Below are 13882 nucleotides of genomic sequence, written 5' to 3'. Positions count from 1 at the left end.
ACGGCACGTGAATAAATACCAACTTTGCTATCGAGAAATGATAAACAAATGTAAGAAATTATACCATTCCTTATATGCATTTTGTAAAATTCTGAATCTTGGATCATACTTTGTTTTGGAACAGATGTAAGGTTCTGCTAAGTGTAGAAACTTGTCTTAATGTTCTGCAGACTTAAGACTGGGAAGCAAGTTAACACTTTAATTTGAAGCAAGTGACAATGATCATTACAATAATATTTTCTATTTAGCTTTTTAAATGAGCTGGAGTCATTATTTGTATCCCAAACGGAATAGTGGTTAATGACACCGAATACCGCACCGAACGGCCTGGGTTCGAATCCTGGAGGAGACATGGATATTTTTTAATGTATAGTGTCTTTGTGGCATACTCTAAATATGCAGAGAGTTGAAAGTCGTCTCTTTTGGTTTTCATAGAGGTAAAGGGGTGGCCGGTATTCAGATCTACCCTCCCCGGATGCTCTCGATCAAAATTGGAGTGGAATTGAGTCAAATCGTGCTGTTATCTATATGTCACCCAAAGCTCTTACCAACAACAGGCGTGATCTTGTACTCCTTGCCGAGATGAATTTCGTGGGCTTGTTTTGATGTGCAGACAAGGTAGATTCCAACAACAACAGCAGCAGCATTACTTGTGCTGCCAATGAACCTCCGTTACTCTCGGCCATTTAAAATATCATAAGATGAAATTTAATTGAAATGTAGGTAGCATAGTCGAAGATTACACACACATAAGAGTACTTAAGCTGGCTCAAGATGATTAATGGTGCATATTTAAACGTCGGCTAGTAAGACGCTAAACCCCGAATAAACCTTTGGCAGAGGTGGTGATAGTAGGTGACCTTAATGCGAAGCTGCTAGAAGACCTAATTCTAAAATATTCGGCAATGCATAACTTATTTGCATTCTGGTGAGGACTATAGAAAGAAAAAGTAAAGGCTCGAATCAAAACTGCTTAATTAACATAAAATCCTACACAGTAGCTTACAAAATGAATCAGCTTTTGTATTCTTGAGGTGGAATCTTTGTCAAAAATGCTTCTGAAATCTCACATAATGTGTTTATTAAGTCTTTCTTAAGATTCTGGCTCCCGAACGAGCTGAGACTTTTCTCGTTATGAGATATTTTCTTTAAATTAGTTCTCTTCTGTCAAATGAAATATCCGCAACTCCTTCTAAATGCCCAGTATCACTAGTCTATCTGACATCAGAGTGCTTTCCACTTTGGCAACTATTTACTCTGTGAGTGGTAGACTGTGACAGAATGACTCTGTGACTGGTATAGATAGAATTCTATACTGTGCATCATCTTCACAAGAAATGCTTTCAGGGAACATTCTGCAGGCCATTTAGCCAAGTCACTAAGTGGAAAATCAGCCGGTTCGGAAATATGTGCCGGAGCACATCAGTACTTGTGTTTACCTTTGCACCGTCCTGCTGGAACCAGATTTTATTCACTGTCTTACCTACAGTTCCGACGATCTTTATTGCTCTGCAGCGATACTTATTGACTGTCACACAATCTATTGGAGTGAAGTCTTCCACAGCCACAAGTCGTAACTGTCGCCAATAAAAACTGGTAGACACAATAATTGCCAATCTGCAGTTGTAAGAACATGAGAGATAAATTGTTTTTAAATTGAATCTATAATGACTAATTGATTAATTACCCTGGTTTTAAATAAGTCTGAGCTTAAAAAATGAGTCCATAGAGTAAAATGCAATATTTAATTTCTTTGAATTATGCAGTTTTATTTGAATTTTAATCCGAACTTCACAACGACATTCATTGACTAAAAGTGTCTCCTATGTTCAAAATACTAGAATTCCCCCCGTGAAACATCGTTAAAAATATTTATTTGCTGGTAATTAAATCTAATTTAGAAGTATAATTGCAAAAGAATTCATTCAATAGGTCCAAGTACAAAACCACCCGAGAAACCAATGGATTGCTCGGAAGTTCTCTTCAACGGACATAATATTAGTGGAGTGTATACACTTTGGCCTATGAATAGGGTTTTGACTACTGAGTCAGTAAAAGCATACTGCGATATGGACACTGAAGGTGGAGGTTGGACGGTAAGTTTACCTTTAAGCAAGTACATCTTTAAGCAAGTTACCTTTAAGCATCTGAAAGCAGTACATTAAATTTTCGATAGCAGGTGATAAACACTAGATAAAGGGATTTACTATGTATAATTTAACGCAGTAAACACAGTGTGTCATCGTTAAAGCTTTATGTTGCCACTCTGCCAAGCGTAATATAGTATTTACGTAACGTATTTAATTAGAAAACTCGGCGATTTAAAAGAAAAGTGTTGCAACTCGTAATGAAAGGTCGGGTAAGGACTTTTGTCGACACTGTGTACATCATTATATTTATAAAGAGTATAAAATAGGAGAATTTAACTTATTTGCGTTATATTTGTTTGTAATTGTTCTAAAAATAGCCAGTTCTTTTATAGCGTGTCATTTTTGTTAAACTGTTTATCTCTAAGGACCAGGAAAACTGCCGTTAATGAATGCCAATAGGACACCTACCATACCTCGATATCACATAAATTAACGTGCAATATTTAATTAAGAGAAATTATGTCAATTAAAACTATTTTCCAAAATATAAAGACCAGAAAAGAAAGAAGAAATAATTAATTCGGCTCACAAAACCGATCAAAAGAAGTTACATTTTCGAAATGAAGATCCTTCCACTTAAACCAGCCCAAAATTTAAAACTGAAGTGCTTCATAAGTGTTTAGCTTTCCTCAGATAAATTTATAACCATCTCTCAACTAAAAGAAAACAATCGAAAATAATAGATTGTTTGAAAAACATACAACACAGCAATCAATGTATTAAATTACGTTCAGAAGATGTACTATTTCGCGTAAAAGGAAATATCCACATTTAAGAATAATCAGTATTGAGAACTAAAGAAACTTTTCGTAGCATTAGTATCTAATATTTCAGACGGATTACTCTTTTAATAAGCATATTTTTCTTCCAAAATCAAAATTATAGTTCTTTTTTAAACTTTTCGAATTCAAGCCTTTTTTGGGGGTCAATTCTGTAGTTCTTAAAAACCAGAGATTCCCAAACGTTTTCATACATCGACCCCTTCGAATGAATGATTCCTTCATTCACTGCCTTACATTTGTCTCTGTCATGTACAGTACACAACATAAACATAACACGAATAATCGCCTATAAATAACTTAAAGACAATAATTGATTAAGGATATAAACTAAAGATTTTTTAATTGTTTTATTTTGTATTATTATTATTTTTAACTATAAACAGGTTTTCAGAAATAATACCATATACTTTAAGTGCACAAAAGTTCGATTTTCATAAACTTGATAGCTGCGCTTGTTGTATTGATATAACTTTTTTAATATTTGGCATAAAACTGCTTAACTTAATTCTTAACTCAGCTTATTCACAAATATTTAACTTGTTTCTTGATTTCCTTAGTAAATTTTAGACTTGATTAAAGATTACTTCAAATGGAAAAGTCAGTTTGTATTGATTCAGTAACAACATTTATTTTTGGATGTTTCTTTCGGATGACTTTTAAATTCAAAAATTGAGCATATCCGTGTGTTTTGAAGCATCCTGCTTCAACGCAATCAGCTCTTCACTCAACTCTTGCAAACAATTGCAATCAAATGTAGCAACATTGATGAGTATATCACACTTCAGTGGTTCTGTGAGTTATGCTGGCATATTCAGATTTTCACTGCCTTGGATTAAATCTTCTTTTAAATTTTAAAAGCGGACTTTAGAATATAACAATATATCTTGCGAGGCAATCCTGTTTAATACTGGACAATCGCTTTAAGCTGTAAAAGCAATGGAATTCTTTTCGATTCCGTGTCAATTTTAAAACAAAAGGCAAAGATAATGTATCTGTCTTCCATGAGATTGATGTCTCTTCTTTATAGTATATTTTGTGCGACACTGAACAATGAATATTCAGATGTCGAACCTTAATGGACCCCTTGATCATAACTGACATCCTTCAGAATTTTATCGACGGCCAGGAGATGAACAGAGACTCCGCTGAATTGGTTAATTTGACTAAAGCAAAGCACATGAAATTTATTTGCCTAAGCGCATCAATCAAAATATTTACGGGTTCTGCCATACTATTAGGCACTACATGGACTGACTCCTCATCCTCCGTATTAGGCGATAGAGTCGGAAGTAAATGAAAAGCATCCCTCAAAACGAGACGCTTATGCGAACTCAGTTTTCCTCACGCCTGACTCCCCGTTCTAGGGCATACGGACTTTCAAACGAACTCTCTTTTTGCCTTGCCATCCCCTTTCTGAATTGGCAATGCAGAGTTAACACTCCCTTGCGCAGAGATGACAAAACAGTGGAGGATATTGTTAATGCCGTATTCTATCCCTCGTACTCGAATGGCCGAAACTACTACCGTTCATGATAGCATAGGTTATCCATTCTGGTAGTAGGAGCAGGTTTCGTGTATTTTTTCCTCCAGGGTCACGACTGTCCGAGTATAATACTAGTCAGTGCATGTAACTCCAGGGTATCCGATCCCACAGGAAACCACTCATATAAACAAATCTACACACAAGGCATTTTTAAAGAAATTAATAATTATGTTACAGAAGGGTTTTCTGTATTTACAAATTATTGTAAATTATTTTAATGGTGTTTAAGGAAACATTTTAAAATACAAAGAAAAAATATAAGTAACTGCGTTGTTGTGTATAGGATTTGATTTTGTTATAAACTTCTATAAAGGTTTTTCTTTTAAACAAAAAATGTGGATAAAATATCAGTCTGTACTAAGTTTTTATTAATATATCGGTAAACAAATACTAGTATGCTATCTGCAGCTTTTAGTTAATTAGTTATTTCTTAGATGGCTCCCCTCAAACACTAATTTTAAATTCGAACGTGAATAAAATGGTGGGAAAAAGAAATGATCTAAAGAACTGATTTTAGTTCCACCATCTAGAAAATAACTAACTAAAAGCGCTATATCTCATATCATAAGATTATCTGAATATCTTATTTTAGAATTTCAGTATGTAGGAAAAATGTTTACTACAAAATTTATTGACATAATACTTTCTTTAAAATTCTCTTATCAATAATCTGTCTATAATGCAAACCCAGGTTATACAACGGAGGGGAAATTTTGGAAAACCAGTGGACTATTTCTACAAGACCTGGGAAGAATATAAAAAAGGATTTGGATTATTAAGCGAAGACTTCTGGCTTGGTAAATATAGTTCTGAGTTACTATATACAATTTATTTTAGACGACTCATTATTTTTATGTTAATTTTTTTCTGAAATTTCTATTTCTTTTGCTGGTCTTCACCAGAACGCGAATACGTTTGAATTAACAAGCGAAGTTGTAAATTATAGAAAGTTCAGTGGTAACCACATAATAGCTATGATTGCATGCAAAATCATCGAGAATGAAAATAATGCAAAGGTGAAATATCGTCGTATAAAACTTTGCGGAAGAAAAGAAAGCAAGGGAAAAATTTCGCAGTTTTAAAGCATTGTCATATAAACATCTTTATAGAAAATAAAGCGGGTCACAAATTTTGAAGTTTTAAAGCGCCGTCATAGAAAATATCAAGGTAAAAAATAAAGCACCTACAAATCCTTCCAGAAATTTGCTTTCAGCTTTAAAAACTTTTAAAGTCGTGTTTATTAATTTTACCCAAGTGAGTTATAGGGGAACAAAAGGGAAGTGTTAAGCAGCCCATTTCGCAGAATTGATTTAATCATCAGTTTTTATGGAAGTCACTAAGAAGAAATGATATTTTACAGTCAAGTCCAGTTATATACATATTTAATGCAATAATATTGATATCAGGAACGAATATTAAAAAGGTTTGCTGTCATCAAAAATTTCGAATATTATTTGCATAGTTCTAAAGATTCTGATTAACTGATAATTCAGAAAATTATATATGTATTTAAAAACAATTTTGTGTGTGTTTGTAAACTCTAAAATATCTATCTTTCAAATAATAAATTAACAATAGCCCTTTAACTTCCGTCTTCATTCTAAAAATAACAGAGCAGTAATTTTGCCAACTAAACTAGCAGCAGTTTTGATGCGCACTTATCGATGAAATCTGAAACCAACACCTGTACATTTAACTGTCATGTGATCTGAAATGGAATTCGGTATAAAAGATTATCCCTTCTGCTTCCAGACGCTTGTGTCGCCTTGCCGCTGCCCATGCAGAGATTACTTTTCTAATTTTCGTCCCTTAAGAAGATGTAATGTGTACAAAATTGGGGGTGCATAACGCACCCACAGTGATAATGTGCATTAACAAGGAATAAAATTATGTGTGGAATTTACTGTTATGTGTGTTCTTTGACTGTCACCTTGTAAGGATCTTAAGTTTTACTAACGTTTATTTTATTTTAAATCTTTACTATCACTTCTTATTTTCTACTTCCGGGCCAGAATTAAAAGCTTTAACTTATTTATGCAAATTTGTATTGCGAACGTCAAGTACTTAAGTTGTGGCTTTTTGCCAAGCAAGAGAGAGAGGAAGGAGTTAGTCGAAGCAGGCCGCTTGCCTTAGCAGTTTTACTCGGTTGCTGGTTGCCTTCCAGGCCAGAGGTTTAATCCTCTTAATAATTTTAAACGTATTGTAGTGTTAATAGTTCTCTGTACTACATACGGCTTCCTGTTAATATACGGCCAATCTTCCACGTAGGTCCTTGTTTACTATTCCAAAGTTAAGTTAGAGTTTAGTTAATATTTTTATATTCTTACGTTCAGACCACAAGTGGTTGGTCTCTGTATTCCGAAGTCCGGAAATCATTGTAAAGAGTGAAAAATAAAGGCTTTCGTATACCCTTCCTGTGTATCTTGTCTACTTCCTACATTTATTGAACATAGCTTTAGTAAGCTCCCTGTTCCGAGTCAGGTTCTTGAATGTTCCCAAAGCAAGTAAGGCGAAAAACTGAACCTGATAGTGGCGCCCGACGAAGAAGAATAACCATGGCCGAGTTTCAAGAAGAACCTGTGCTGCCTGCAGAAGCGGCTCAGAATCCAGAAATGCCAGCTGCCGCCCTAGAAGGATTTGGTTACATCGTCCAGACCATGCGCGCAGCGATGAAACCAGAAGCAACATTTAATGGAAACTCACCGGTAACCACCTTTTTGGAAAACTAGATGACCACTTCATGATGTATCCCGTGCATGAGTTCCAAAAAGTCAACTTAGCTACCAGCGCTTTGAGGGGCCAAGCGCTTAATTGGTTCAAATGCATAGGCAGAAGTCTCTTGGGTCAAGCAGGAAGTATCACCTATACTTACGAAAATTTCAAGACTGCCCTAGTAAAAGCCTTCCCTGTCGTAAGGGATCGTGCAAAATTAGAAACGGAACTTTTCAGCATATATCAGCAAAGAATCGAAAATCTTTCCACCTTTATTTTAAGAAAAATTCACGTCTTCAAACTCTTGTATGGAAACCGTACGGATCCTGAGATAATTCAAAAGATTTTGCCGAGGTTACTTCCCCAAGTACAAGACTTTATTGAATTAAGGAATCCGACTAAACTGGAAAAGTTATTTGAGCTAGCAATCCAGTTTGAAAGTAGAAGAACGGCGGACATTGAAAGAAGACGCCAATATCAACAACGAAACCAATTTGGTGAGCCAAGACTACAGCTACGGAAGCACATGGCTACGGAAGCACACGGCTACGGAAGCACACGGATACGGAAGCACACGGCTACGGAAGCAAAGCGAATCAGTGGGCAAGGAAACCCGAGCATCCAAAAACAACCGGCGAACGTCGACAGTTCAATAGTAATCCAGGAAAAAAGTCTGAAGGCCAGTGGAAAAAGAAGGAAAGCACGGAAAGGAAAAAACAAGATTTAAACTAAAACAGATTTCTGCTGACGAGAGGGTGCGGAAATCCGAAGGCCAAGAAAACCCCGCTTCCTTCAAGTTAAATACAGTAATGGTGAAAAATTTGACTCTTCCGAAGATTGAAGTGTTGGTGAATAAAATCCCAGCTACCGCACCCCTGGATACAGGCGCGCAGTGTTCCTGTATGGCAGAAGATTTTTTTAGGAAGTATTTTCGTAAATATCGCATATATAATTCGGATAATACGACAGTGTTAGCTGCGCAAGGAGAAAGATGCAAGTGCATAGGTAAATTACCGCTATACGTCCGTATCAAGGACGAACAAGTAAAGGTGATGTTTTTTATAGTAAAGAATCTGCAAGCACATATTATCTTAGGGATAGATTTTCTTTCAGAGGCAGAAGCAACGCTGGATTTTAATGAAGCGTCCCTTAAGCTGACGATGAAACCAGTTCGAGAATAAAAAACGGAACCGCCAATGTTAAACCTTGACCACCTGCCTAAGGAAGAGCAACAAAGAATCCGACAAGTGGTAAGTGAATTCGCTTCGTTATTTAGTGATATTCCAGGATTTACTCAAGTTACTAACCATAGTATCGACACCGGAGATTCACTGCCAGTTCGCCACAAAGCATACCGGTATGATAAGAATAAAGAAAAAATTATAGAATGGCACATTAGCGACATGTTATGTAGAAAGATCATAACGCCCATCTCAAGTAGTTATGCTAGCCCGGTGGTTTTATGTAAGAAAAACAATGACTATCCATTAACACACCCAAAAAGGTGGCGTTTCGCGATTGACTATCGTAAATTAAACTCCATGACTAAATATCCGGTATATCCGTTACCTATTATTGAAGAAATTCTAAGGAACATAACGTCTACCAAATACATGACGACTTTAGACTTAACGACTGGTTATTTTCAAATAGGGGTTAGACCGGAGGACGTGCCTAAGACTGCTTTTATAACCAAGTCTGGCACTTATGCATTCCTGCGTATGCCGTTTGGCCTTTCAGAGGCACCGGCAAAATTTCAGCGATGTATGGACATTGTGCTAAGTCCTGTTCTTGGAAAGTCCACATTTATCTATTTAGACGATATCATTATTACTAGTGATAATCTGGACAAACATGTACAGGATTTAAGACAGGTGTTTTCATTATTAAATGAGGCCGGTCTAAAAGTTAATGTCGAAAAGTGCAAATTTGCAGCCCCTGAATTAAAATATTTAGGTTACAAAATATCTCAGAAAGGAATCGAGAGAGACGAATCAAAAATAATCGCCGTGCAAATGTATCCGCCGCTAAATACGGCGAAGAAGCTCTCTTCTTTTCTAGGACTTTGTTCATATTATAGGTCCTTTATAAAAGATTTTGCAGCTTTTGCTGAACCATTGTTAAAATTAAAAAGGAAAAAGGCAAGATTCTCGTGGACGGCCGAAGCCAATAGTGCTTTCGAAAAATTAAAGCAAGCATTAACGCAAGCCCCTGTGTTGAAATTTCCTGAAAAGGATGAGAATTTAGAAATTTCAGCGGATGCTTCGGATTATGTGGTAGGAGCGGTACTTTCGCAAAATCAGCAGCCCTTCGCATTTTTTAGTCGAACTTTAAATCAAACACAAAATTATTCCGCGACCGAGAGAGAGACACTTACAGTTCTGTTAGCAGTGCAAAAGTTCCGAGTCTATTTTGGAAGGGCGCCAATAACAGTGTATTCTGATCATGCGGCGGTAACTAGATTGTACTCAGGGAAAAACTTATCCCCAAGGTTAATAAGATGGGCACTCAAGCTACAAGAATATAATCTGGTAATCAAGCATACCCCCGGAAAGGAAAACATCGTAGCAGATGCCCTATCCAGAATAAAAATAGATGAAGAAGATAATACTGTAAAGGTGGCAATGCTCACAGCATGTACAATAAATTCCCGAGAAACTGTAATAACCGAACTGGGTAAGGATCCTGAGTTTGGAAACATTTATGTGTATTTAAAGTATCGTGAAAATTTTAGCCACCAAGATATTGTGGCGATAAGATATAGGGCAGCCCATTACGAACTAATAGATGGTCTATTATTTTATACAAAAATTACAAATTCCAAACACGAATTTCGACCTGATATCCCAGCTAGTCTTAGATTAAATATCCTGCAGGAGTTACACGGCAGCCCTTTAGCTTCTCATGCTGGTATTCGAAAAACTATCCAACGCGTACGCGAAGCAGTGTATTTTCCTGAACTGTAAAAGTTAACAAGGGCGTATGTCCAGTCCTGCCCAACATATCAAGCAGTTAATTATATTAATTTCCGCCCGGCCGGGTTTCTAAATAGTATTAAATCCGAATTTCCAAATGAAATAATTGGCATCGATTTATTGGGCCCTTTCCCAAAAAGTCAGTTAAATAAAAGTCGGTATCTCCTTGTTATGGTTGATCATTTTAGTAAGTGGACCGAAATTGTTCCTTTAAAACGAGCCTCCGCGAAATTAGTTACTTATTCTATTTTAAATAAATATATTTTAAAATACGGGGCGCCCCTAAAAGTTATATCGGATAATGGTCCTCAATTTGTAAGTAATATATTTGAAGACATGTGCCAAAAACTGGGCATACGTCATTTAAAAATGGTCTCGTATCGGCCGCAATCAAATATAGCGGAACGGGTCAATAGAAATATAGTGAAAATTATCCATAGTTACGTTAAAAATTTTCATAAAACCTGGGATAACTATGTCAATGAATTAGCGTTCGCTCTTAGGACCGCAAAACATGATACAACGGGCAAAACTCCTGCTGAGTTATTTTTAGGCAGAAAGATTATAACGCCGTTAGATAAATTATTTTATGTTCGACAAAGAGCCCCAGAATTTAAAATGGGTGACATAGAAAAATTAATTAAAGAAGCAAAAAAGAACACTGAAGTAGCACAGAGAAAACAAAAACTTTATTACGATATGAAACGACGGGGAGTAACTTATAAAGTAGGAGATGAAGTATTAAAAATTAAGCATTCACTTTCTTCAGCACCAGAAGATAAAACCGCCAAATTTTTTCCACGATTTGAAGGACCATATGTCATAGAAAAAATAACTCAGGCTGTAGTGGTGTTAAAAGCCAGGAATGGTGAAACATGCTCCGCAAACATTGACCAGATAAAACCATTCTGTAATCGTAATAAAATGCAAATATTTAAAGATCTTTTGCAGGATCCGGCACGGCAGGCACTGCAGGCAGAAGCTCCAGAGGTGAAACAACAACAATCACAAGGGCAAGCCATTAGGAGGCAGGAGCAATTGAAAAGAAAGTTTCCCCGTTGGAAAATTGAAAGTAACAAGAAAAAGAAGCCGTTCCACGGACCAGAAAAGAGAGAACACGACCACCCCCCAGAATGAAGAAGGGAGAAGTACGACGAATGCAAAGAGAGCCAGGAGAAATGACGGCAACTATAACCCGGCTCCAAAACGGAAGTTCTACCCATCGAATAGGAGTCTACGCAGCAACTGTCGACGAATGGATAAAGGAAGACCAGCTGCAGATGCAAAGAAGCAAGATAAATTTGAACAGCCAGCAACGAGATCCAAGCAGGAACGATAGAGAAGTGTCCCGGTTCCGCCAAGACCAGCGGCCATCAAACGGCCAAGACCACAGGCAGAAGGGAAAAAGAAGGTATTCAAGGGTGACCGAACTGGAGGTAAAAGAAAGCTACTAGAGGAAGGATCTGAAGGGCGAGCCCGCACAAGAAGGAAGATAAATCAAACACGAATCTTGGCTACCTTCCAGGACTGGGCAGAGAAAAGAATGTCCGAATATCACAAAGATAAGTAAAACTTTATGTTACTTTGCAAACTTAAGTTAATCTTTCATTCTTACTGCAAGTGGCAGATTTCAAGACGTTTTACCTCATGTGAGGTTTACCTTTATCGCCAAAAAGGCGAGAAATGAGTTGTTACCTATTTTGGTATTATGTTTTTCAATTACTCGCGAGTAAAACTAAAGTTATCGTATAATAGGAATGTGTAAATACTTGAATATGGTAAAAGTTATTGTAGAAAATTTTATTTAAAAGATTCTGGCAAGAAAGAGATTTTGGTCTGAAAGACTTTTGAAATGTAATGTTTCAATGTAGAAGAATTGGCACTTGCTTGGAAAAGAATAGAAGTTAACAATGTACTACTAATGTATGTTTTAAATTGCGTAAAATTAACGGAATGTTAATATGTTCTTATATACAATGGGAAATGTTATTTTAAATGTTAAGAAATACTGTGATATGGTAAAAGTGAAAGTAATGCCAAAAATTTTAAACTTATTCGTGTGACTGTAAAAAGACCAAATTATTGTGAATATGTGTTAAAGTTGAATGAATGTAGTTAGGCTCTCTGACGCTACACTTCAGAGTTAGCCACTTTCAGAATAGTACCTCAGGGTTTAGAGATAAAGATAAGGTGTGTTATGAGGTCTGGTTATGTTGAATTTTTAACACGTTAGTGTTTTGATGGCAGGCGGTAGTGTGAACACTTGTACATAAACACATTCGTGTTCGGTGTTTTCTTTTACAACACATGTCAGAGAGCACGGGGAGAGATAATTAAATAAAGTCATGAATGAAATAAGAATGTTAAAACAAAAATATATGTATTCATGTTACTTGCCATTTAATTGTGTAACATTTCATTAAACTAGTTTTCCTTCCAGATCTCTGGAAGGAACCAGATTTCAACTAAAAGCTCCTGTTTAGATGCAGTACAGATGAAAAGTAATTGTCCATGGAGCTGATAATGTAAAAACAATTTTTTTTTTAAAATTTCTAGTTTCTAGTGAGGAATGTTTTTAAAAGATTGGCCTCGCGTTAGATTCTAGAGCTAAAAGTTTTCAACAAGGTCATTTTAGACCTCAGTTTCAAACTAATTAACTCTGGCGGGAAGTATGTAAGGATCTTAAGTTTTACTAACGTTTATTTTATTTTAAATCTTTACTATCACTTCTTATTTTCTACTTCCGGCCAGAATTAAAAGCTTTAACCTATTTATGCAAATTTGTCTTGCTAACGCCAAGTACTTAAGTTGTGGTTTTTTGCCAAGCAAGAGAGAGAGGAAGGAGTTAGTCGAAGCAGGCCGCTTGCCTTAGCAGTTTTACTCGGTTGCTGGTTGCCTTCCAGGCCAGAGGTTTAATCCTCTTAATAATTTTAAACGTATTGTAGTGTTAACAGTTCTCTGTACTACATACGGCTTCCTGTTAATATACGGCCAATCTTCCACGTAGGCCCTTGTTTATTATTCCAAAGTTAAGTTAGAGTTTAGTTAATATTTTTATATTCTTACGTTCAGACCACAAGTGGTCGGTCTCTGTATTCCGAAGTCCGGAAATCATTGTAAAGAGTGAAAAATAAAGGGTTTCGTATACCCTTCCTGTGTATCTTGTCTACTTCCCACATTTATTGAACATAGCTTTAGTAAGCTCCCTGTTCCGAGTCTGGTTCTTGAATGTTCCCAAAGTAAGTAAGGCGGAACACTGAACCTGATAACCTTTCTAAATATGTAACAAAGTCTTTAAGTTAATAATGCCCAGAACCACCGCCAATCCGTTGCAACTTACTTCCTACCAAATCATCGTATTACAATAATGTCACATCTTATCACAAAAATGATGCAGTCTTATTACATATATATATATACAAAGAAGTTTGTAAATATTCTGGAATCCATTAACCTTCTGTTCTTCTGTTTTTAAACTGCTTGTAAACCCGTCCAAAGGTCCTGCTATAATGGACGGTTGTTTACGCAAGTGTTTACGCATCAACAGAGTGGCCACAATTTTACTCAGAATTATCGGTTATCAATTCCTCTTAATTTTTAATTATGCCGCTTACCGTAAAATTTGCAGAGAACTTTGGTCTAACTGAGTAAGTGTCGAAACAAATCATAAAAGAAAGAAATCAACATGAAGCGAACTCTAGGTAAAACTTAATGAAATGT

General features: G+C 36.2%; 1 protein-coding gene across 2 annotated transcripts in view; it reads left to right on the top strand.

Moving 5' to 3' along the window:
- LOC118182974 (techylectin-like protein) overlaps positions 1 to 13882 on the top strand; it is an 81488-nt gene that overhangs the window by 13318 nt on the left and 54288 nt on the right. For both annotated transcript variants that reach the window (XM_035352368.2, XM_035352367.2), the window contains exons 3-4: positions 1933 to 2096; positions 5167 to 5272. In XM_035352368.2, the coding sequence (XP_035208259.1) occupies positions 1933 to 2096; positions 5167 to 5272 (270 nt within the window). The remainder of the gene's footprint in view (positions 1 to 1932; positions 2097 to 5166; positions 5273 to 13882) is intronic.

The sequence above is a fragment of the Stegodyphus dumicola genome, chromosome 10, assembly GCF_044657685.1.
Source record: "Stegodyphus dumicola isolate Sdum_Otavi_A_Nest chromosome 10, ASM4465768v1".
Lineage (NCBI taxonomy): Eukaryota > Metazoa > Arthropoda > Arachnida > Araneae > Eresidae > Stegodyphus > Stegodyphus dumicola.
Note: the sequence above shows the minus strand (reverse complement) of the source record. Positions and strands in the feature narration are given on the sequence as shown.